This window comes from Chinchilla lanigera, unplaced genomic scaffold (genome assembly GCF_000276665.1).
Source record: "Chinchilla lanigera isolate Chin_1 unplaced genomic scaffold, ChiLan1.0 scaffold00013, whole genome shotgun sequence".
Taxonomy (NCBI): Eukaryota; Metazoa; Chordata; class Mammalia; order Rodentia; family Chinchillidae; genus Chinchilla; species Chinchilla lanigera.
Window position 1 is genome coordinate 4885058 of NW_004955414.1, and position 27228 is coordinate 4912285.

The following is a 27228-nucleotide window of genomic DNA, read 5'->3' on the forward strand; positions in this document are numbered from 1 at the left end:
AAAAAAAAAAAAAAAAAAAAAGAATGTTTACTTCCTCCGCTGAAATGTCTGCCAGATGCAGACAGCACTGACTTGAACAAAATTCACAACAGGAGTAGCACATGTTTCCTATGGGTAGACACATATATAGTAAGTGGTTTGCTTTTATCATTTAGGATTTATTTTCTTTTTATACATGAAGACTATTTCTAACATTGTTCATTTAAGAATATATTAGCTTGTGAAAGATATATTTGAGAAGTTGATATAGTAATTCAACCATTACATCTTTTTTTGTTTGTTTGTTTTTTTGTTTTTCTTCCAGTACCAGGAATCAATCTCATGACTTTGTGCTTGCCAGGCAGGTGCTTTGCCGCTGAGCTAAATCCCCAGCCCCTCAACCCTTACATCTTAAGCACTCACTTCATGCAAGCATTCAAGTGAACTTTTAGAATTAAGTGTATTTGACTATACAGGGCATTTTAATGTGTAAGACAGGTTAACAGAGGAAATAATTTTGAGAAAGAAATTAAATAATAATTTCATCATCACCTCTTCAAAACTTAGCATTGAAGATTTATTTCCTTTTATTTCCTCTCCAAATAAAAGATGCAGTTTCAAACTCACCAAACCTACTTCATCCTTGACATTTTTACTTTTCATACCCTTCATGTCCAAAAGGCCATTTCCCAAACTTGTTTTCTGTATAGTTTGCATTCTCATTGATATTTCTATCAACCAAGCCCTCCCAACCTATCATTAAAGCTGTGGAACTAATATCCTGAGTTTCTGTTCTTGGCCTGCCCCAACAACCTCCAGAGTTATCTTCCTAAAGTACAGTTTTGATCATATTATCCAACATTTAAATTAACTTTAGTGACTATAAGTGTCTTAAAACATAAAATGACAAAACTTCTCCACAAGCCCCCAAAGCCTTAATGATTTGCCCCTTGATGATTTGACATTCTCAGTCTTGAGTCCAGCTACCCATCTAGCTTACCTAGCCTCCAGGCTAGGTGTTCCAGCCATTAATCTTCCTCCAGTTAATCTCAAACACATACTATACTACAGTGCTGAACTGCAGGATTCTCCAAATACTCCCAGCCATGAGCTTTTCTTTATGTTTCGTCTGTGTACATTTTTTCCTTGCCTCTAATAATGGTTGCACTTTTCTCTCTTTACCTAGAAAATACTTTGTTGCCCTAAGTAAATCGACACATCATGCCACCTGTCCCCAGTACACAGGAGGATGATGAGGCAGGAGGATCACATGAACCCAAGAGTTGAAAAAGAACCTCTGCAATAGAGTGAGATCCAGTCTCAAAAATATTTTTAACTGATGCATAGTACTGAACATAGTCATTGAATACAATGGGATAATTTGATACATGTTTATAATAGTAATGAAAAAGATAGGGTGATTAGCACTGGTTATATAGTTTTCTCCTCCATATTAAGTTGTAAATTTCTTACAGACATTGCTTTCATGTTACCAGCAACTAGCACAGCATCTTCTCTAGTCTCTCCCATGAAACCCTGCCTGCCTCCTCCCCTAGTGGTAAATCTGCGCTCAGCAGTAGTTTATTTTCCAACAGAGGTGGTCAACCTTCTAAGTCTCGCTAACCACTACAAGATATTATACCATTTAAATATATTCCTTTCTTGTAGAAAGTAAACACAAAGAAGACTTGGATTTGGTGGGTTGTAATGTTATGAATGATGTATGCAAGGTGTTTTACTTTGGTTGGAGGAATGCTTGGAAACAGTCAATTAATTAGCTTTGCTCTGCAATAATTAAAATATGTTTGTGGCTGTACAAAAGACTATGTCTGGATGAATATGATGAACTGCACATAAAACAGCCCCTTTGCATAGTGAATTGGTATTCTTGAATTCTACAGTTAGAGAGAATTTTAATCTATATGTAATGTTAGTGGGATCATTTGCTATTTGAATTTTATTACATTTTTGATTAATTGATGAAGTTGTGTAATAAGGCAAACTGAGCAGTTTTTAAAAAAAAAAAATTACGGTTTTAAGAAATATCTGAATGACTCCCTCTTGAAAGCGGCCTCGCTGCAGCATATCAAGGGCATGCAAGATGTATCTCCTTCAGATCATAACTTTTCATCTGAGAGAAGAGTATGCCTCAGGGATAATTCTGTGAGTTAACAATGCTTTTTATTGCATCAAGCTCTAATCCTTAGATATAGATGAAGAAATAAAGGAGAAAATAAGACTATTCTCTAGATTTTTGGCTAAAATAACAACACTGTTCCTCAGTCACTCGGCCACCCTCTGTTGTTTCCATCCTGTGCCCTCCCTCCCACCGCACTGCACAGAGGCAGTCGTCACACGGTGACAGTACACTCGTCAGCTGGTAGACATAGAGCTAGAACTGCGCTGGAAAAAATAGGAGAACAAATACTTATCTGGCCCCTTCAAAGCACAGGTGCTGTTACATATGCTGTTTAATTTGTGCAATGACACTGTACACCAGTGCATACCAATGCCTACAGCTGTGGAAAATGAGGCTCAAAGAGATGAAATGAGTTCTCCAGGACTGTGCACTGCGATTGTGATTCAGGCAATGGGAACTCAGGTTCATCAGCTCATTAAGCACGGTCTTTCCACTGTGCCTCATTATACTCCCCATCCTTCCTTGGCTGAAAAATATGTTCCTATTGTTCTGAAAAGAGAGACTCAAGGTGAAATCACAGATTTTTTGACAGAATTTCAACTTCCAGTGATCCGTTAAAGAAACTCACAAGGAGCATGGAAAAGAAGGATAAGTCAGTGGTGTGTGAGTTACTTAAGTATTTCAACCAAGGTTAAAACAGGCACAAAAGAGTAGCTGGGGCCACTTGTGGGTACCTGCTGCCTCCTCACTGTAGGTGCTCCCTGCATCCAGCCATGGTCCCTGGCTTTCTACTCTTTCTGCTGCCACTGGAGAACGCAGCCATCACTACTCTGTCAGTCATCAGCTTCTGTCCTCTCTTGGTCTCTATCTGTAGGTGCACAGATGACCACTGGATAGTTCCATTTTCATACCTGGCCCCAGCTGAACCCCAATATACCTGAACGTCTCTAGCACGTCAAGTAAACACTTCAGCAGTGATTTCTTTCTTTCCAGGTTTCTGTTAAATATGACAAGTTCTTCTGCTTCCCATTTTCAAAAACAAGCCATGCTTAACGTTTCCTTGTCCTCAATTTAACCAATATTCAATAAAACAGTTGATGCTACTGAGGATATTTTAAGTTCTGATTTTTTCAATCTTAATTTTTATTTCCACAACTGCTATACAAATCTAATACAGTATCTCTGTATCTCCGGATTCTCTGTATTTCACAACAATAAAAAAGTTAATACACCTAACAAAGTAAAAAATATTCACTGCTTCCCCACTTTTGCTGAAAAATAAATTTTTGAAATTTAAAACCCCTCACTGCATGTTCAGTTCAAATTTTTTACCTTTTTAATTTTATCTCATGTTCCTCATAAGCATAAATTTGATTCATACATCAAACTGCTGCACCAGTGAACCTCAAGGAGCTGTGCTGCAGTGCTCTTCCCACAGAGCATTATTGGATACTAAACTCCTCGCCACCTGTCTCACTCATTCCATTTATACCATTTTCCTCACTGTAGTCTACAGCTGAAAACATGCATATGCTGTGTTCATGACTGTACCATTCACTTCGATGGCTATGGCCATACACACACACACACACACACACACACACACACACACACACACATGAAGAAACATGACCTTCAAGCTATTATGATGTGTATGATGTCCCTATCTTTGTAATACTATTTTAAAACTTCTTATATGCCTCCAACTTTTATAAATTATCTGTGGGATATAGGAAAATAACCTTTCCCAGTTTTGAATGCTATAGTGTAGATCTTTTATAGGAATATCTTCCCCAAAAAAGAGAAGTTCTATTTAGCCAAATTCTTACAATTGGAACATAGGATCATTCTGGAATATTTTAATATTCTGACTGTGTCCACTAGTACATCTGGAATTTCCACTGAGAATGTGCCATGTACCAGTAAACAAATTTAATAGACAATGAGAATAAAACAAAATCTCAACTTCACAGAAATTCAAGTGTAGTCAGAGGCAATGGCAACAAAATATAAACACATAACATTAGTCTCAATTAAAAATGAAGTACAATGAGATGCTATAGTAAGGTGGATTGGGAAAAATTGTAGATACTTTGGATTTAATATAATGAACAGCTTCTCTGAATAAGTTGAAGAGAGAGAATTAAGTGAGAAATATAACACAGACCTGAAAAATAAAGGATAAGTATTTTAGGTAGAAGGAAGAGTAAGTGAAAAGAAGCTGGACTAGTGGTGTTATTTCAGAGCATAAACAAACAATTATTTCTGATTGGAGTAAAATAAAAAAATAAGTAGTGGTAAGAGAAAAATATTGACTGGTATTTGATTATCAGACTAGAAAAAGTACAAGTTTTATATTTTTATTTTAAGTGTACAATATAACAAGAAAGTTGACAGTGAAGTTTAACATTAAGAAGAGGACTTATAAGATAAAATTAATATGTCAAAGAGAATCTTCTTGTCTCTACAGATGAAAGAGAAGTCATAGTGCCAAAAATAGACAGAAGAATCAGACAAGTAGGTGAGAGGCTTCAGCTAGAAAGTGCAATGAGGAACTTAGTGGCGATTGCAGTTGTGTACAAAGGAGAGGGAAGAAACAAACATGAAACCTGGGTATTTTCATGGGTTAACGGGAGGATTTGGAGCAATGGAATTCAACCTTGGGAAGGAGACATTTGAAAAGGGAAATCAGTAATTAAGTTTGGACGTGTTAATAATATGTCCTACGATCTCAGAGGAGAACATACTAAAATAAAAGGGTACAGTTAGAAAGAGCCACTTTCATTCATTGATGGCAGGGGTTAAGGAGGAAAAGTCCCGGGGCTTGGGGCTCGGTAAAGGAGAACAAGTTTGAAGAAAGATGTGCTTGGGAATTTTAAATGTAAGATTTCTAAGCAACATCTGTGTGGACAAGTCCAAGAGACTGCTAGAAAAACTGGTGAAAAGACAGAAGAGTTTAGGTGTTGAAGCCCCTTGGGAGGGTTAAGGACCGAGGCCAGAGATTAGGTAAATAAAGGGAAGGCTGAGAACTGGCCAAAAGATTTCTGAAGGTTAACATCACCAGATGCCGGTGATCAGTGATACACAGGGAAGAGAGTGTTTCACATCTCCACGCGTGGTCAGCAGTTCCCAGCTCAAGAAGTCAAATTAAACAGTTAAGAGTTCACCGCTTGATATGCAACTGGCAGTGCATTGGAGTTTAGCAAACTTTGGGGAAGTTCTTTGTCTCCCAAAGTCCGGGCAAAGATAAAAGTCACTGTTTGCAGATAGAAAAATCTCCGTGTTGCCTGCTGGAGTCCATGGCACACGTTGGAGTCCATGGCACACGTTGATACAGTGTATACATGACCCAGACAGAGGTGGAATAGTCATAGCTAGCACCCGTCTGATGCCAAAATCACCACAAGTCCCCGGAACCCTTCTCCAAGGCTATTTATGAAAGGTTTCACTTCTTCACAGCTCCCTTATTTATGCCCGTCGCATGTTCCTGAACAGACGACACCATACAGCCACAGGTTTCGAAGCTGGGGACTGACCGTAGGCGCAGGCAAACATTCTGGGAGTAGGGGATGGTAACCTTGCCATGACAGGGCATGACTCACCTACACTAGTACTGTGCTGCCCAGTGTAGAGGGACGGGGACCTGAAAAGTACATGATACGCTCTGCCCCTAGAGGGCAGCAGAGCCTCACCAGAGGGGCAGGAGCACCAGCGCAGGGGTTAGTGGGCAGTTTCACAAAAGGAGGCAGGAGCGGGCAACTCGCACATTTATGGAGAATGAAACAGATTAATGGATTAAATGACATAAGTAAGGCAAACGATAAGAGACATCTAAAGTGTGTACCGGGTATCAAAACAAACGAGCTAGAGAAGGGAATAGCCGTCCAGATGTCAGAGGAAGGACAGCAGGGTTCTCTGCTCCGTGAGTGTCATTACCCCAGCAACAGTAATAAAGAGATACCTCGTGCTGAGGAACTGTATCATTCACCTTATTTTCTGCCATTACTAGATGATATTTTGAGAACTAGAGGTACAAAAATAAATAAATTACTGTTCTTTCCCAGATAATTCCTCTCCTCCTACCAGAGACAGAGATGTAAACAAAAAATGTCAGTAAAGAATGGTAGATGCTTTAAGCCTTCATAGACAACCCTGAAGGTGCACAAAAACGAAAATAATTGATAGTATAAGACTGGACAGGAGAGGCCTCAAAGGAAGACAGCCAGATGGAAGGAATCTTGATTGTGGTATTTTTTCTCTCCTTTGACTGCTCTGGTTCTTCCCTGAAATAATTCATCTTTATCCTTCAGATTCATTTATTCTTTCACTCAGCATATGTTCTTAGTGGAGCTTAGCAGGATCAGATCATTGCTACAGTCACTATATGAGGTCTCTGGCTTCAAGAAGGTTGCACTACTGTATTTCTGGATCATGAGGAAGGCAGGGAGCTTACTCCACTGTTTTCCTTTACTACCTCCTTCTACACCCTGCCCTCGTTACTAGAAATGAAAGAGAAAACTAAGACCTTTAGTTCTCTTGATAGCTGAGACAGGAAAGAAAGGTAGCAGGAAAAGAAAATCTTATGTTTTCACGCCATGGACTTCTTATAACACTTATGTGAAGTGCATGACATGCCTTTCTGCAGAGGGTCAGTCCTAGTTCTGCCACACCCTTCTCTATTTTAGTTCCACAGGCTTGATCTTTTCATCCTAGTCACACACAGATGTTGTTATCTTTACCATGAATTTAGTTTTGTCTACTTATTTGTCTGTGCTAGTGGTATTTGTCATCCCAATTAGATTCTAACTTCCTGGAATCAAGAGGCTGTGACTAACACTTTCTTGAGGTTATGCCAGGGACCCAGAAGGTACAGACAGAGTACGTGTCTAGGTATATTATTTACAGTCAGAAACATTTCATTACTTGAAGTATAGTTCTCTTGTCGTTAAGATCATCCATAGCAATCACAGGATTTTCAGGATCTTTAAAACAATACGTGAAAAATTCATAGCACAGTGCCTCCCCTGTATGCTTGCTTGAGCTTTCATATTAGTTATCCCTTTGGTAATTTTTATTACCTTCTTTAATCTGGCACCCTAGAGTATAAATTTTAAAGTACAGCAGGCCAAATGTGGCTCTGATATTCCCCTCTTTTTATGAGTTGTTAAAAGTCATTTATCTGGTGAGTGACATTGTTCAGAATCACTCATGTAAAGTAGCTCCAAAGCCAGTGCATTTAGTTATAGTGACATACTGCCTATGTCAAACTAATGTCTACTTAGTCTAGCAAAATTTGAAGAAGTATTATATATTTATCTATGTGTGTGTGTTTTGTGTATGATTATATGGAGATATGTGTATGATTCTCTATGTGCATATATACATGTGTGTATACCTATGTATGTATATGTACATCCTCTTTATATATGCATATATATGTGCATATATATATAGGCTTATATATAAGTGAGAAATTGAAAGTGTAAATAAGAACCTAAATGTGTAATACATATTGTGAAATAGGAAGAAATTGTTCAAAAGGAGAGGAAAACTGGGGGAGGTAAAGAAAGTAAGGGAAAAGAAAAAAATGAAAAAAGGATAAAATGGAAACAAATCTTTGTCAATAAAGAAAGGGAGAGGGGGTTAAAGGGAGGGAAGGGGGTTGGGAGAAAAAGAGGAATCAAAATATATTATGTACAGTTACAAATATCCTTTGATGAATATGGTTGTTATGTATATCTAAATTATACCAACAAATTTAGGAATAAAAGAGACAAAGAGAAAATTGAAGAAGTGCTATATATTTATCTATGTGTGTTTTGTGTATGATTACCTGGAGATATGTGTGTGATTCTGTATGTGCATATATACATGTGTGTTTGTCTATCTATGTATGTTCTCTGTATATGTGCTTATATATGTATATATTTATAACTAAGTTCTCCATATACATATATATAGAGAAAGCTCTCCATTTCTACAGGTCTTGCCTTCGCAGATCAATCAACCATGGTTTGAAACGATTAAAAAAACTTTGTATCCAAACTTGCTTATCCAAACAAGATATAGACTTATTTTTCTCACCATTTTCCAAATGATACAGTATAAAAGTTATTTATACAATATTTATGTTATGTTAAATGTTATACATCATCTAGAGATGATTTAACATATTTACGTCTGGTGGACTGAGCAACTGCTTTGAAGATAACAGTATGTAATGTAGCAACCATTGTTAATTCCTATCATTTTGTTTTGAAGTCATGTGCAGTTTTTGTTGTTTTGATTTTGTCTTCATTGTTTTGTGAGTTTTTTTAAGTTTTAAAATAAAAAAAGGAAAAGAAAATATATATAGGAGGAAGTAGATAGGTTATTTGCAAAACTACACCATTTTATATAAGGGACTTGAGAATCTTGGTTTTTCTTTGTTTTAAACAGAAATACAAATGAAACAGCTTCAAAAAAGGCTAATAAGAGAGTAACAATAATTAAGACACTGCATACTGTTATCTTCATAGTAGTTACACAAAGTACAGGATATAGGCATGATTCTGTCCAAACAATATTAGCACAAATCTTTCTTTTCAATGAACTAGCTGTATATCTTAACTATCTTGTGTGTGTGTGTGTGTGTGTGTGTGTGTGTGTGTGTGTGTGTGTCCTTTCCCCTTTCCCCCGTATTTCCCTTTTCTTTTGAACAGTTTCCTCCCAATTAAATCTTGAGATTTTGTTATCTACAAATGATCCCGGAAATCATCCCTTGCAGATACTGAGAGATGAAGAAATATATTTGTATAATAGCATATCACTTTCATCTGTGATAAACTCCTAGTTTAGTGTATGGCACATAACAAGTACCTAAGGAGTACTAGTAAATGTTTCTTTGGGTGTCTCCCATTGTTATGGCTGATACATTGTGTCAACTTGGGGAGTCTAGAAGTTTAGCTAAGTGACTCAACAGGAAGCCACGGTGCTTACTTTGTATACGTCCTGAGCCTGTGGAAGAGGAGGACATGGAGATTATGTGAGAGCTACACTCCCCTTAGGTGGGGGTAGCCTGTTTACGATGTAAGGGAGGGAAAGAGGCTACTTGCCACCATTCCTCCCTTTTGCTATTGTTGCTTTGCTATGTTCTGCCACCATGAACACTTGCCTTCTGCCATGTGCCACTCTGCCTTGGAACCAGCCCAGTATGGACTGAAACCTCCACAGACAGTGAGCTAAATAAACCTCTCTTTCCTTAAATTTGGGTGTCAGTTATTTTGTCCCAGCAATGATAGAAAATTACCCAACACACCCATTATAAACTGTTCCTCTATTCTGACAAATACTTCAATTACTGTGATAGGTATTTGCTTAGAAATACCAAAATTAGTAAATCCATCTATTGTAATTGTGTATAATTATAACAGACCATAAAACATTTTCCTAAAACCAGGAAAAACACAATTGCCTTATGAAACATAAAATGCAGTAGAAAGTCAGTTCCTCATCACAACATTGTGACTTTAGACCCCCTCCTCTCCTACCGTAAAGGAGAGATGATTCTTCAGAGACTTGCACACAAACACAGTTTAGAGGACCCAGGACTTGCCAAGCTTGCTTCCCCTGCAACTAACTCAGTAAAACATGCCTCTTCTCTGTCATTCCTCACAGACATGCAGGGGCTAGGAACACCCCACCGTCCTTTCCTTACCCCCACTTAACCCTTGTTTTTGTCAGAATCAAATGTGATTTTAAAACCTGAGAGAAATACACTTCTTTGCAAAATTCTAAATACTTTTTTCTCTAATTTTTCCTAAGTGGTCCAGAAAGAGAATGGTGCAAAACAGAAGGGAAGGTGTTAGGTGTGGACCTAAGACAAGAGGAACTCAAGGGGCACCAAGGGGGAGAGAGCAGACTACAGGAGGAAGGAGGGTGGCCAACAGAGGAGCTGGGGCAGGCCGAGAACTCGGGGATGGAATCCTGTGCACTAGAGGAGGGGAACGCCAAACGAGATGGGCTTAGATTTGGGTAAAGTCGCCTCCCTTGTTACTTGTTTTTACCATGTTCACAGCTGCATTCATGCGTAACCATTTGTTGAGTTGCTGCTGTATACCAGACAATGTGTCAGGTGTTTATTACAACAGATGTTTCCTTGTCCCTGTGAAGTTTAGTCCACTAAGAAGGGGAGATAAGGAACTGAGAATCAAACATGAGTCTAACTCCAGTTTGCAGTAAGTGTTATGAAAGAAGAGAATAGGATTCTATAGAGATGGACAGGTGAGACAGGCTGAGATGAAATAGAAAAGAATCCACTATCTGTATCCCTTTCAAATCCAGCACAGATCACAGCAGTATAAATTAGGTGTGCGGGGCCAAGAAGATCATATCAGCTTGGTCCAGAATGGGCAAAAGTCAAAGATTAATTAGCCTGCAAGATTTAATAAACACTATACCAGCCCTGTCCCCCATGAGGATGCATGGTATTATAAAGAGACATGGAGAAAGAGGACATCATCTATGAAAAAAACTTCTGGGTTATACAAGCTGTTAATAGAGAAGAAAATGATAGGTATGAAAGTAACATTATTAACTATCTATTAAGGTCAAGTATTTTATATAAATTACCTTACTGGAGCTCTAAGATTTCAACTTACAGACTGGGAAGTTATATAACATACTCAGACTGTATAAGACACTGTGAACATAATATGGTACAATCCGCTTCTGCTTCTCTAATGGGGTGACAGGTAAATTTTGGGAAGCAGAGGTAGGTCCAGGGTTGTCTTTTTTCCTTGTTCTTATTTATTCTTAATTTTGATTATATGTATTTAGGAAATACAGTATGGTATTTCAATATATGCATATGATGTTTAATGATGAAATTAGGATAACAGGCATGTTCACTATCTCACACATTTATCATCTCTTTGTGTTGGGAATATTTACAATCTTCTCTACTACATTTTTTTTTTTTTTTTTTGGTACGGGAATTGAACTCAGGACCTTGCATTTGCCAGGCAGGTGCTTGTGTCTCTGAGCTATATCCCCTACCCCTCTACTACATATTTTGAAATACACAAGTAATTGTCCTCAACTACACTCACCCTCCTGGGCTATAGAAGACAAGTTATTCCTCCTGTAAAACTGTGCCTCTGTTCCTGTCAACTGTTTTCTCTGTGAACTTCTCTCCCCTGAAGTGTTCCCAGATGCTGGTTACTGCAGTGTTCCTCTCTACTTCTACGAGACAAACATTTTAGCTTCTACATGTAAGTGACCACAGGCAGCAGCTATCTTTCTATGCCTGACTTATTTCACTTAATATAATGTACTCTAAATGTGGCAAAAATGTCCCCAACCGCCAGCCAGTAGACCTTAGCTTGTTAGTTGCCCAGGCAATAATTCCAATTCCAGATCCGGTTGCTCCTGTCTCTTAGAAACAGCTGGTCACTGTGATGCACATTGTATAAACCAGTCCCCAACTGACAAGCCATTCTGCCTCTGTACTTCCTGCTTGCTTATCCCATATAAGCTCCAGATCCCCAGAGATTGGGGCCTGATAGTCTGGGAATGATCTCGATTGGTACCTATTGACATAAATAAATCTGCTTGCAAGTCCTGGGTGTTGTTTTGGTGTTTCTGCCTGCTGTTGCATATACTCTTCTATCTTGAAGGAAATGAAAAAAAAATTCTATTTCTTGTATGGCTAAGTAATATGCTATTGTGTGCCAGGCTTCATGAAGCCTGAAGTTTTTATAATTTTTAAGAAGCGGCAGCATAATGATATGAAAATAGGAGTGGGACCCTGCAAGAGGCTATGGTGAGTGAAGGTCCTGATTCACATCAGCTTCAGAGCAAATCTGCTTCCACAGAGAAGTGTAGGGTTGAGGTCCATCTGTCTCCAGACAGAAAATCAAGCTGCTACTGCAAATCTCAATGCAAGTGAGCACACAGGACCACTCAGGTTTACTACCCAATAGGGTGAAAAGGTTCAAGACAGAGCAAAGCCTGTGGCTCAAGCCAAAGAGATCATAAAAAAAGAGTGAAAAGATTTTTAAAAATAGACCAGTGCCTCTTAAGCCACTTAAAGACAGAACTAGGCCCAATGAAGGGTACAACTAATGTGTGTAGATGGCATTCCAGAAATAAGAAAAACACACCATTATTGGCCTTGGGTAAAGATATGTAGTTTCCCTATATCCTAGTTCTTCTTCTTTTATAAAAAAAGAAGGCAGTACTAATTCCTAATGATTATGTTAGAAAAATAAGATATGTACTTTAGAACAGTGTCAGGTATACACCAGGGTTTGGTAAATAGTGGCTATTATTGTCATTGGTACCCAGTTAAAGGCCTTTGAAGTTGTTCATGTACAACAATGTAAAGCGAAATCCCTGCTGAAAGTTAACTCACCTGTTTTAGGCATAAGATTACACTCTAAAATGCCAGAAATTTTAACTAATGCTTTACTGTAATGTTCCTTGAAGCTGATTTTGTTTGCCTGTGAAAACCATTTCACTGATCAACTCTATCTTCTCCCTGAAACATTTTTCCTACTGAGGATGCTGTGGAAGCTTATATAGCACCTGAATACAGTTTCAATTCTATCTTCCTAGAATAATATTGATGATGTAATAAATAGCAAAGTTGAGGAAAGTACACCAGGAGAGGCAATTAGGTAAAATGATTCATATCTGTAAACAACTTCTCATAAGTGAGATTAAAATAGATCCTTTGGGAACTCTCTTTAAGATAAATAAAAATCTTTACTCAGGACAAAACATAACACATTTCCATAATATTGTGCTGCTATAATTTATTAGTCTATTCTCCAGTGATTGTTTTGTTCTTGTGCTATTTAGCTTTTGCCATTTTCTATCACAATGAAAGGAAAAAAATCTTTGTGCAGAAACCTTTGAGCATCTGTTGAACTATTTCCCTAGAATAAATTCCAGGGCTGGAGGTTTAGCTCAGCAGCAAAGCGCCTGCCTGGCAAGTGCAAGGTCATGAGTTCAATTCCTGGTACCAGAAGAAAAACAAAAAACAAACAAAAACAAAAAACAACAACAACAAAAAACAAACCTAGAATAAATTCCCATGAATAGAATTATTGTCATTACAGCTGATTCTTTACATTTTAATTGCTTATTTACATGGCTTCCCCACCTGTCAGCTTCTACCTTCCTTTATTTTTATAGAGCACAGTGTAGTAATTCCTTGGCAGGAAATATTTTCAAAATTTATGTTTGCTTCTGACATTATTTTATAGGGCTATTAATCATGCTCAATTTCTTTAATCTCAAATTTTTGGATGAATCCAGTTGGCATTTCAAGTCTAAGCAAAATATTTGTGTATGTGTATGGAGACCACAAGTTTTGCTGGAATATTTAGAAAACTACCCCAAAATATTTACTTACATATACATACATACAAGTTTGAAGGATGAAATTGAACTAGGGAACGACTTTGCAATATCACACTGTAAGGGTGAGCATCTTAAATTCTGTATCACTCTTTCTCTCCACACCGAAGGTCCATTGTGATTGTCATTCTGCCCTCCTCAAGCACTTTCTTCTTGTCACTCTACTTTGCTGAAATCAGATCTCCTGGGGGCACTTTGGAGCTCCTGAGATCCTGTCCCCCTACTCTTGTCTGTCTTCTGCGGCCACAGTGTGTCTCACTCAGCATCACTAGTTGTCAGTTGTCCGTAGCCATCTCTTACAGCCTGCATATTTTTGACATATTCCTGTCTAGGTGAACTGCAGACAGGGAAAGGGCATTCTGTTTGCATGCTAGCAGAAGGCCTGGAGGATGATTTATTCTACTTAGCTCTTATATGTCAAATTTGACCTATAAATAAGTTTATTTTATGCTCCACACCTAACTGTACTAAGTACTCACTATTATCTTTATGTATGACCTTGCTGATCTTTCAGAAATGTCATCGGACAATTTCAATAAAGTTTGTTTTATTTTTTAGCACATAATGAAGAAAACTAGGAGGTGTTAATAAGAAGCATGAGATTTGGAGGTAAAATACTTGGCTTCTGATCATCCCATATGTGTGACTTACTAGCAATGGGTGCTAGGACAGAGTAGGAAGCTTTCTGAGCCACAGCTCCTTATTTGAAGGGTGAGGATACCAGTTGTCCTACTGAGTTTCTTGAAGGAATTAAATGGTAAGGAAAGATTTTTTTCATAATACTTAAGTGTTATTTAAATATATGATATCACAGCTCCTCTCATCACTTTATGACTGCCAGTATCTAAAAGTAAGATTTCCCTAAAGGAAAGAAATGCTACCTTCTGTATGAGCTTCCAGACTTCAGAGTTTCACTTCTTGCCCATCCTTTTTCCTACTTTCCTGATGACTTTACAAGCTCCGTCCTTTTAGTTTGTGCAGGTTGCTAGAATGCTCCCCAAAAATGCGTGGCTCATGAACAACGAGCAGTTACTTTTCACCGTTCTGAGGGCTGAGAAACCCACAGTCAAGGAATTGGCACTTCAGTATCTGGCTAAGGTCCCTTAAATGTTCATAGATGGTGTTTTTGTTTGTTTGTTTTTTGGGTTTTTTTGTTGTTGTTTTGCTATGTCATCACCTGGTGGAAGAAGCATGGAAACTCCCTGAGGCCTCTGTTTTGAAAGTATGAATCCCATTGATGAGGGTGCTGCCATCATATCCCAAAGGTCCAACCTCCTAATATGATTACTTTAAGGATTAGGACTTCAACATATGAATTTTTGGTATTAAATACCTAGACCACAGAACTGTCTCCATTGGTTACTTAACTTTTTCACTCACTTTCACAAAACTCAACTATCAGCCATTTTACTTTCATTATTACTCTAACTTTATTCAAAGGTCTAAGATCACTGAATATAAGCTTGCTAATATTCCTTCCTTTTTAAATGAAAATTTCCCCATAACTTGATTCTCTTTGTATTCATCCACCCATGCACACCTTCATTCAACAAATATTATCATCTGTAATAAGCTTGGCCATGTCATAGGCACTGGGAAGATAGTACTATGTAAAATAATTCTAAATTTATAGCTTCAGAGAGTTTATATTCCATAGGAGATTTCAATGGGGAAAGCAGACAGTACATAAAATAAATAAGTAAAATATAAGTTGTGTTGGATAAATATTTCTTTTTCTTTTTTTTTTGGATAAATATTTCTGAAAAATCAGAATACTATAGCAGGAAGAGGGGATGAAGACTGTCTTTTTGACTATGGGTGGTCACGGCAGAAAGCATTAAGAAAGGGATATCTGAAAGCAAATTTGAAAGAGGGATACCTGATATCTGAGTATAGCAAGGACTCTATGGTAATAGGAGGCCTGGCATCCTCCAGCAGCACGATCAGCGTGGGCAAGGGAGAGAAGAAGTATGGCACCAGAGAGGTAATAAGAGAGGGGAGAAGCTAGACCGCTCTTTGAGGAGGAGGAAAAGGAGGAGAGGGAGAGAAGGGAAGGGAAGGGAAGGGAGGAGGAGAAGAGGGAGAGAAGGGAAAGGAAGAGAAGGAGGAAGAGGAGAGGGAGAGAAGGGAAAGAGCGGGAGACAAAGGAAAAGGAGAAAAGGAGGAGGAGTCACTGTTTTCCTGTACAGTAAAAAATTTAGAATTTACTCAGAGAGAGGGATAATTAATTGAGAGCTTTAAGTAGAAAGGGGGTGATATGCGATGGATTGTATTTCCACAAGATTATTCTGCGTGCGGTGTGGAGCTTGGATTGGGTTGGGTTGGGCTGGATGCAGAAAAATGAATAAAGACAAAAGCAGAATCTATTTAAAAATCTCTCACAACTTTAAAAGATGATGCTGGCTTGAACCAGCATCGTGAGTACAGGATTCAGTGACAAATGGACACCCTGCCCCCACGTCGCTTCCAGGTGAGGTCGCTGTCCTTCCGCATCACGTGTTTCACAGGACACGGGAGAGGGGCCATCTGTTTCTACATCCTCATACTAAAACTCGGACTTTTTGGAATTTATGGCCTCGTTTTTTCACTCCCTTTCAACTTTGTTTATAAGTACTACTCTTGAATGAGCAATTTCTGTCAGCCCAAGTTCTGCTATTATGCTGAGAAGCTTTAATGCCCATACAGAGAACAAACCGTCACATGGCGTCTTTCCCCCTAGTTCTAGTGCCTGAGTTGCCATGTGCGCTACCATCTTACTTTTGGCGATTTACTCAGACTTACCGCCTCAAGTCTCTCTCACATAGGAAACATTAACTTCCAATATCAAACTGTCACTCTTTTCCTTCCAGCTCAGGCATCACTGCCAACACCCGATATTTCACCTAATATTCATTCCATAAATATCTCCATTTTATTCTACTCTTTTACCTCATTCTACACTCATATATTCCTTCTGGATCATAAAGCTCACATAAACCTCTCAACAAGCCAACATTCACTGGGTATTCGCAGTGAGGGTGAAACGAAGAAATGAAACCTCTGAACTCAGGCACTGTGGAGAGATATTTACTATCCAGTCCCACCATGTAAATCCGGGCCCATACACCTAGCGAAGAGAAGCTAGGGCTTTCTGAACGCAGTAAAAAGAACAAAAAAAATCTTCACGGAAAACAACCAAAACTTCTTCCAGAACAAATCATTCTGAAATCTCGTAAAACTTTTGTGAGAGTCTTTCATGACAAGGTTCTGACCTATAAACTCAAATTGTCAAAGCTGAATTGACCACAAATATAGAAGTCTACAGTTTGCGAGAATAATCAGCTAACAGAAACTTGAACTCAATCTGTTTATTTGGAAGGTTTTGTTTAGGTTTATTTTGGGGTTTTGGTGAGAACTCTTACTTTTGATACAATAAGATGTTTAAAATATTTTTCATATTTCATAAATGGAGATAACCTGGCACTGTGTGTGTTAGAGAGAGAAAGGGAGGGAGGAGCTTATGTGCATGAAATGTGTCGGTATTTTTAAGTCATTTATGAAGGATTTAATTGATTCATTTAACAATTAGACTAGTAGAAAACACTCTAAATACATTATCCTTTTAAAGAAGTTTATTGACCACCAGTAATTTGTTATTTGAGCAATATTATTTTCATTTAGGTTGTAGAGTAGTATTTTGTGCAATACAATTTATGAATAAGCAAAAAATGTTTGGATAGACCTGAGTAGTCATTCACACTGGTTCTTCACAAGGGATTCTTTTCTAAGGTATTTTATTTGGTAAAATGAAGCCTTCTTGACCTGGTTTGGTCTGATGCTTTAGTAATTTTAACAAAGTCTTCCAAGTTTTTTCTATTTTTTTTTTTTTTTTTTTGTACCGAGAATCGAACTCAGGACCTTGCACTTGCCAGGCAGGGCTTATGCTGCTGAGCTATATCCCTGGCCCTCTTTTATTCTTTATGGTCTAGTTCTAAGGTTACATGGGAGCATGTTTCTTATCCTTTCCTCTCACTATTTGTGGAGCGCTATCTCTACAGCCAAGAATAAAGCAAATTTTTTAGAATGTATTAGGTGCTCAGTTAACTTCCACTATATGTGTATCCATTATATACATTTGGGTTTGATTTAATGATTCATTTTCATTCAAATACTACTTTGAATATTTTAGAAAAGAGAAAAAATAAGAAGCCTTCCACACCAGGACCTATGATTATTTAATTTTGTTACATTGTTTTATTTTACTTTTGAAACACCATAAAAATGAAGTAAAAAATGACTACATTCCAAGTTTTATGACAGTAACTCATTCTATCACTGTCTATTGAATACTAGGAACATAGAGGAACTGGAATCGTATCAGGCTCCGGTTTATGGGGAAAAGGTAATAAGACCTCAGTCATGGGTCCTTGAATGCTCTGTGCAAAGTTGTTTTCTACTAACGAGGCTTGTGACTTTGATGAAGTCAGTCTGTTTCTTAAAGGGGAAGAATAGTGGTTTTCTAGCTACCCAGCAGATTGAAACTGACAAGTAAAAAAGATTATTCTGCAAAAGCATATAATCAAAGAAAAACCTGTCATTGACACATAAGGACTTGTACCTTGTCGGAAAATAATATTAGGGGTCACTCAACCTTCCTTTCTTCCTTCCTTCCTTTCTTTTTCTCTTTCTTTCTTTTTCTTTCTTTCTTTCTTTCTTTCTTTCTTTCTTTCTTGGGGATTGAACCTAGAGCCTTTACACTGAGATACATTTCCAGCCCTTTTTTATTTTCAGTTTGGAGACAGGGTGTTACTAAGATGTCTAGGCTAGGCCAAACTTGTGATCATGCTGCCTCGGCCTCTCAGAGTACTGGGATTACAGACATGTGCCACTTGGCTGGCCTGTTCATTTTAGATTAAATACTTAGTACTCTGTGGGAGAGGCAAACTGCTAATTCTAATACAAAAGCTATTGGATCACATTACAAGATGTAAGCAACCCAATATTTACTGTCAACTTTAATTTCATAGTTACAGGAACCTCTCATATCCAAGTAATGTATCTTCTCTCTTTTGGTAATGCAAGTGTCTAATATAATATTCAGACATAGTAACACTCAGTGAAGATTGATTGTGATAAGATTTAGCTTTTGAAAACACAGATAATGAAAAGCAACGCATTATAATGACTAAAGTATAAATTATAAACGTTGACTTTATTTTGAAAGATCAGCCCAACAACTTTTGTTTGCCTTTAATCAATTTATTTAACCTTTACTTCATCAGTTATATGGAAGTAATAACAGCAAAGCCTCTACTACAGGTCTGTTGACAGCATTAAATTTAAGTAAAGTTGTAGAACAGTGTATGATATGTGGTAAGCACTAAATTGTTTGTAATTAATGATTAATATAATCTTTTTTTTACATGCTAGGATTTGCATCCTTTTAGAATTGACTATTAGACATGATGAATTCACAGATTAATCAGGATTAAAAAAAGGGATAAATTACATGTGGTTTCATTCAGAAGTATTAAAGTCATGCTCAATTGTTTTCTATATGCCATCACAAATACCAAATCAGTATCACAGGTCAGCCAATGCACTGAGAAGCAAGAATACCTGTTCTGGCATGAGGTGACCCTCTCTGTGATCATGGCTCCTCCTCAGCCTGGCAGTTACAGCACACAATCATGCCTTTCTGTTTGCTCCTGTCCTTGTTCATGCTCACCAGGTATAAAGACAGGAGGCTGGCCCAGCACAAGTCGGAAATAGAGTGTTTCACCCCCAAAGGGAGTATGGGGAATGGTGGGAGAGCAACCATGAGCAGGTAAGCAAACTGTGAGTAGCTTGAGGTGGTGTGACATAAATGTATGCAAGCTAGAGGAACAGGTGGCTCCCTGGTCTGGGTCCTCGCTCCACTATGAGTCCCATACTGTGTAACCAATCTGGGCCACATCTGTTTTTCTGTGTGGGTTTGATTTGTAAAGCCCATGCCATCCTCATGTGAAGTAAAGGGAGCCTCCTGTCCCAGATGCTGCTGTCTCTCAGGGTTGTGTGCTTTGCATGTCTGAAGCCGTAGCTAACAGTCAGTCCCCCTTGAGTTTTTACTTATTGGTCTGATGGTTTTGGAGTTTGCAAAGTGAAAGAGATCGGAGGAAATTCACATTTCAGGGCTATGCAATCACTTAATAAAACCAATGCAAAAGCTTAGGACTGGTTTGAGGGAAAGATCACAATTGAGGGGACACTCCTGACCCTAATGCCAGACAAGCTTGGAAATTAATCTGATTTACTTTGAATGTAACAACATTTCACAGCCAATAGCAAACGCCATGCCAAACCGATGAACTGTAGAGGCAAGAGACTTTTCTTGAACTGAAATCAGGAAAGCTCATCCTCCTTTAGCTACTGTACCTTTGCAGCTCCTTTACTTGCCCCTGTTGTTGATGAGTACTCCCTGTTGCTGCGCTATGCATGTTCTTTTGTACTAGGCATTTCCAACAGAGCTGTTCTCAGTAAGCTGGGGTGTTTAGAACTACAAGCATTAACTGAGCTGTGCTGCATGAAATGAACGTGCTTATTTGCATGGGACTTGGTTTCAGCAAAAGGGCTCTGGAGATAAAGGCAATCAGGATTGTCATTAAACAGCTGCAGAACGCTAGAGAAGCCTTAAATTGAGGAATCACTCACCATGAACTACCTCTTCACTTCTCATTTGTTGTGGTAGTTCTCAACCCACCTGTGGTACAGAGGTGCAGGGAAAACTGATGCATATCAGCCTGGATGAGCGACAGGGAGAGGACCAGGAAGTAGAGTGTGTCATTATGTGTTTGCATGTGCTGACAGTGCAGCTTGAGACCCGACTGCATAACAAGAAGATGATGTCATTGAATTCTGTTAAAGTTTCATCCCAAAACACTGTGTTTGCTTCCTCAGTGGTGGGCTCCTTCTTCTTTTCAAAATAATGAAACACTGTTTTCAAGCACCACTGCATTGCACAACTGTTTGAGGCAATTCACATGGTAGTCTGTGAAATGGTTCCCAGAATTATGGGTGCACAGCCTAAGCAATGATTAATACTAGTTGTGGCCAAAAGGCTGGCCCATTCTGTCCATGGCTCCCAGAGACAAGGCCATGAGAGTATGTACACAAGCACAGTATTTACTGTTAGCTTCTGTTCACAATCTCTTTGTATAGTTCTTTGGATCTGAGTGTTCCTGGAAGGTGGGCCTCACTTGATGATCCTGTTGGAGTAACTCAGCAGAGCGCTATTGGGGCTTCTCGTTTCTTGTTGCTTATGTTCCAAACTGGCCTACTTTCTGTCCTCGCAGTTAGGCATACATCACTGCCCCATGGCAGGTCAGGCAAAAGTGAGTGCACTAAGTGAGGGTGCAGAGATACATCCCAGGGAACTTCTGGTTTGAAATCTAAAACCCCAGCACTTGTGGCCACCTACCAAACATACTGGGAAAACTATGAGTGACAGAAGCTAGAAATCTGCTCTATAGTAAGTTTCCTATATCATTCTAATTTAGCGAGTCTGTTGTCTACGGCCATACTACCCTGAACATGCCCAAGCTCATCTGATTTAGTAAGTCTGTAAACAGGTGTGTCAGAACAGTCCATTCATATAGAAATGACACGGATCTGTCTTTGGTAAGCATTACATCTCAGTCACGCCGTGCAGTGCTCACAGGAATGCTCAGTCCGTGCTCAGCACTCTCAGATCTTGGTAGTTCAGACACGACGTTTGCTCGGTGCTGCCTTGACTGAGAATGGGGGTGGGGAGCACAAACAGGGCGTAAACAGACACTAAATCAAACACAGCAAGCTTCCTTGGGTCAGACCCAGATCTAAAGAGGATGCTAATTCAATATATTTTCTCCAGGAATGGTCCAAGCTTTTCTACAGCAGCAAAATTCCATGTAGCTTTTTTTCCTTATTTGTTTGGACATAGACAAGGTTATGTCAAGTCTTATGACAATGATACGTCCTGCTGGGGAAGCGGGGAAAAAGACATTTTCTGCAAGTAATGGCCTCAGCCCCACAGATAGGCAGAGCTAATTGCGAACAAATGATCCTTTCTAATTTATTTTCCTTCTCATTTCTTTAGCACTAAATATCAGATGGGGGGAGTTGTGAGGAGTCCTTCACTGCTCTAATAAAGCTTTCCTTCAGGGAACAGAAAAACTCTGCAGATGTACAGAAAAAGGGGCAACATTAAGAAGACCTTTGTATCTGTTATGCTCTCCAACTTATTCAGTCACATAAATATACCTATATAATAACATTTATCCGGGAGTAATAAGGTTCAAAGGAGGATGTCAAGGAGATGACTTCCTTAAAAACAGTTTCTAGGTAAAGGACTATAGTAGTTAATCGCAATTTTCTTACTCTAGGATTGAAAGGCTGGGGAAAATACTGTATATGAGGTGACTGCTGGCACTTTTAGTATCAACTAGTAAGGCTTTCTTTGTAATCCACCCCCACAGCTTCCCCAGCTGGCTTCCCTAGTGAAGCCTTACATTTACTCTGCAAAGATCTGGGCTGGTTCTGTGGCCTTTACTGAACACCCAGTCAGAAAAACAAGAATTGTTCCCCATCTCATGTACCTAAGTTTCCTATGATGAAACTATAGAATGGACGGGATTCCACAATGGTATGGGACAATTCTCCTAAAGCCAGGAGCCGTAAGAGAGAAGAAAAGTTGTGGACTATTAGTTCTTCTTTAGCATTGTCAGGGCCTTACCACATGCTCTCTCATTTCTGCCCTCCTCACCGTACCCGCTCATTGGGACAGGAATGAGAACTTTTTATGTACTTACAACACTCTAGCTTCCTAAAATAGTATGTTAGAGTTTTCCCATTAGAAGAAAAATCTTTTTTTCTGTCTGAATATAGTATAACATGTTATTCTTTGTATGTTCAAAGTGGACAATCCAGAGTGTTTTTTGGGGGTGAATCTAACGGATTGCAGAAAAATTGAAAGACAGCCCTAGATAGGGAAGTGCTGAAAGAATTTGAAATTATTTAAATTCTGTTACCACATCAATTCATACCAAGGAGCTCCACCCTCGGGAACGAGGACAACCTCAGTACTGAATATTACTATCTCTGGCCTCAGTAGGGGTGTGCCATGGGAGTGCACTCTGATGCTCGTGTTGTGCTCCACAAAGAAAATCCTTACACATTCTGCACCTCCCAGTCTCTCTTGGAGAAAGGGTTTCTTCATTCAAAAAAAAATTGATAGATCAGTAGATCCTTATGAGTACTAGAAAAAAGGAGGGTGATAAGAGGTTATTTTTATTATGAATCAAAAAAATTTTATTGCTACTATTTCATATCAGTCTGTGAAATGTTAATTTCAATCAGTTGCATAACTGACTTTAAGCAAGTATATGCCGTATCTAATTATAGTGGGTGAAAATGTTTAATGAAGCTTTAGAAAATTTAGTAACAGGGATGTTATAATAGAATTTATTAAACTGATAGGATCTCAGCTTGAAAGGTAGCCCCAGAAGATGATGTCTATGCTAAAATTGTTTTGCCTTTCATTCTTTATTTCTTCTTTCACATACAGCTTTTTACTGAGCTCCTACCATGAGCCAAAAAAAGACTTTGTAGATAAATGAATAAGATATGATTAGGGTCGGCAGTGCATGAGAGAACAAAGTCAGAAAACTAATAACTGCAATTAATATGAAACTCCTCTCCCACAGGACAATACATGCCTCAAATTAACTTTTTATATCATAAACTGTAGTTTAGACCAGTAATAATTATACATTGCAAACGTGTACTAATTAAAAAAACTGAAAAAAAAAAAAAAACCGAAGAGTAATTAAAAGTAAATAGTAACAAATCTGATTTGAGTCTTCAGAAAAGATAGGCACACAGTTATATAAAAATCAGGGTCTAAAAAAAGAAAGAGATTCTGCCTTCTATTATAGTAGAGGAGAGCTAGTTGTTAGCAATAGATTAGTAACTTTTGCAGTAGTATTCACTTACCTCTTCGCCAAAGCAAACTTCAAATTAGCATTCTAATTTATATTTAGAAATCTAAAATCCTAAGGCTAATAATGATTATAATGAATGCCATTATTACTATAATTGCTATGTATTAGACACTATATGTATTAAGTTCCTTTATATATTTATGCATTAAGTTCTCCCACAAACATATAAGGAAACTATTCTTCATTTCCATGGTATATATGAGAAAAATGAAGTTCAAGAATATCAAACAATTTAAGTTTTAGAGCAATTACATGAGAACTGTGAAATTAAAGGGACTTTAAAATCTGGTTCAGGCACTAGCCAGAGTGTGATCAGTTCAACCCTTTAATTTGATTTTCTGTAAAAGAAAGGGATATAACACTTCTCTCATGGTAATGCTGCAAAAATTAAATGAGACCATGCAATTACAAAACTCAGCATACTCCCTAACACTCAACAGACATTCATTAATTTTAGATAATACCACTATTACTAAAGTTTTTGTCCCATATCAAGCCACCATGGTCATTTTTCTAAAAATCAATTTAAATAAGTAAAAATGAAAGCTAATGATATGCTCTGTCTTTTAAAATTCATCCTCTGTCATGGTTACCTATGAAAGCATCCAACATGTATTGGATACTTAGATAAACCAGACGCTGTTTTAAGTGCTCTGTCTGCATGATCATTTATCTAGTCTTTGAAAACACATAAGTGGTAGAGCCCAAATTGTGACACAATTCAATCGAATACTGGAATTCATATCCTTACCATTACAATACCTGTCACCTACGAAACAATCCAAATTTACACTTGAAATGCAAGGTCCTTCACAGACTGACTCCTAACCTAAGTATTCTGGTCAACCAATCAACAAAAGCAGAAGGGAAATCTTTTAGTTTGTATGTAGCACTATTTTGGGAACCATGGTATATTCAGGAAAGTATAAGAAAATCTTCACCCCAAAGGTGATAATAATAAAAATAAAACTCAGTTGATAGAACCTGAAAGATCAATAAACTGTGTTAAGGTGTTATTTCTGTGATCCAGATAATACAGCCTCACCTTAGAGAAGAGGCAGATAACATGGTTACAAGGTCGAGCTTCAAGAATCCCTACAATAACACTATTATTTTATTATTCCGAGGCATGCTAGACCAAGTGAAGAAGATACCCGTGGGGGTACAAATGACAATAACATGGCCAGAACTATACACTACATGCCCTCCTTAGAGATTCTCAGTGAACGCTTACATAATAAAATCTTGAGAAATCTCACAGAAGTTAGTTTTATTTTGTGTGTCTAATTTGACTCTAGTACTTATTTATAAGCCATCTGTTCCCATTATTTGCTATACCATTAGCCAATTAATTTTATAAAAATTTGTTGATCAAAAAAGAAACGATCAAAATCATGTGTTCTGAGTAGCTTATGCTAATCCTCAAAATCTTAAAACAACTTCCCAGGAAATCCTTTTAAAAGAGCTGCAAAGTCTCAGAATAGCACATGTTTGGAGTTTAGTAGTAATCACTAGCTTTACAAAGGGCCACAGGTTCCTAATTCCTTTTGCTTATTTTTCTAAGAGAATAACTAATTACTGACAGTATATTTATGTTACTACAATTGCAATTATAGGCCAGACTTCTCTTAAGCCTGTGAAAATAGTGATTGATGTGCTTATCCTTCATGACATTCTTGTCTCAGTTTCTCCTCCATTGTCCTTTCATCTAAAGGGAAGGAGACACTCAAAGTTGTGTGCAAGGCTGCTGTCCTTGACTATGAAACATACATCTTGAGAAATATACTATACACACAAATACTCTCTCTCTCATACACACAATTTTGTAGATAATTTATTAGTTATGTATGAGTGTATGTATAAATTTGCATGTATTTTCCTTGAGAAAATATATTTGATAGCTTATAATTTCCTCTAATAAGGAAGAAGGAAATCAAAGTAGTTTCTGATGTAACAAATGCCAAACCAAAAAGGGAGCAGCTGGGCATGGTGGTGCACTCTTGTAATCCCAGCACTCAGGAGGTTGAGGCAGGAGGATCTTTGCAAGTTTGAGACCAGCTTGGGCTGCAAAGTGAGCTCAAGGCTAGCCTGAACTACATAGTGAGACCCTGTCTCAAAAAAAAAAAAAAAAAAAAAGAGGGAGCAGCCTGACATACACATAGTCAAATACAAATGGATACTTAGATAAACCTTACAAGCTTAGATATACTTAGATATACTTTAGAGGAGAAAGTAAATTTTTGAAAGATGCTTCCTATTGATACATTCACCTCACTATATAGTTAAAATCTTGCAATTATTTTCATTTACTCTTACTGTATCCCTATCAGGTGAATACTACTGAAATGTAGCAGAAGTTACTTAGCAAAGATGAGTATTCTGAAAATTTAAATCAATTAGTTCTTCTACTTGAACATTTTCCAAATCATTATGAATTGATTCAACACAAAATTACATTTAGAAATATTTATTCATTACTTATACGTAAATCTGTATGCCTCATAGTATAAATTCAAATATATATGAAATAAGCTTACTACACCTAATGATTTATCACCATTATACTTTATACTTCTTGGAGTATACATGGGGTACTATTCTATAATTTACTTTGACTTGAACCATTTAGCTTAATTCTATATATTTCTGCTTTCACACCTGTAGATCAGGTTACTAATACCTGCCCATGCCAAGCATCCAAGATGCAATAATTCACTTCATTTCACTACCACTCTTAGCGCACCTACCCTGCACCAGGCATCACACTGAGCACAGGACGTGCATTTAGCTGCAACCTTGGAATGCTCTGAGTTAGTGAGATAGCTGACTTGTACAAAGGCAACGTTTGAAAAATTCTGCGTCAGACAGCTATTGTGAAGGTCAAATATAACGCAGGTGAAAATACCTTGTGAGGAGCAATGTTCTATTGCAACAGGAACTATTCTTCTTCCAGGAGTCTCTTTGCCACCAGTCCCAAGCCCATGTTTTTCTGCAAGGTTTGAATCAAGCTAAATTCTTCCACAATGTTTTTGGCTGCACCAGGCTACAAATACAAAACAGCTGTGTCTGGTTTCATTATCTCTTTCCTAAGTCGTAATTTTTGTTTTATTGTGATTGCTGGAAGAAAACATTTCCTGCTTTGGAAAAAAGAATTCAGAAACTAAAACTTCCTCTACTCTTAGCTGAAAGATTTTAGCTAAAACTAGAACTTTAATGTCAGGGTGTGGAGTAACTAAAAGTCTGAGTTCAGATAACTGAATTCTGAATCAAAACTGCCATATCTCAACAAAATGTACAAGCTTAGCACCTGCTTCTGTGTCACATCATACAGTTAAAATCCTTTTTCTTCATGAGGACCCATGGGGAGATCGCATGCGGGCCAGCGCCAGTAGGCTCTTTAAAATCCCACCAAGGGTGGACATGCAACTTTTGGGCAAGGCTTCTATTACTGTTAAAGCAAAGCTGAGTTCAAAGAGGACGGAGTGGTTCTCCTGCAAAGATTTTGTCAGGGACTAACACCACTGTAGGAAACATTACAGTGGGGGCGGTGAATTGTTTCTCACAGAACCTCCCAGGCTGTGCGGAGGTTTTTCTCGGATTAGCCATGTGGAATTAGCTTCTAAACCATGTAGACAATACACCTATTAGATGGATATTGTCTATCTATGTTAATCTCCTCAATCTTCAGGCTTCATTTAAGCCCCACTTCAT

General features: G+C 38.0%; 1 protein-coding gene across 1 annotated transcript in view; it reads left to right on the forward strand.

The window, feature by feature from the left end:
- Nucleotides 1-27228, forward strand: part of Grm5 (glutamate receptor, metabotropic 5) — a gene marked incomplete at its 3' end in the record, with an annotated part of 495155 nt that overhangs the window by 460813 nt on the left and 7114 nt on the right. Inside the window, exon 9 of the mRNA XM_005380433.1 lies at nucleotides 19233-19328. Within this exon, the coding sequence (XP_005380490.1) occupies nucleotides 19233-19328 (96 nt within the window). The remainder of the gene's footprint in view (nucleotides 1-19232; nucleotides 19329-27228) is intronic.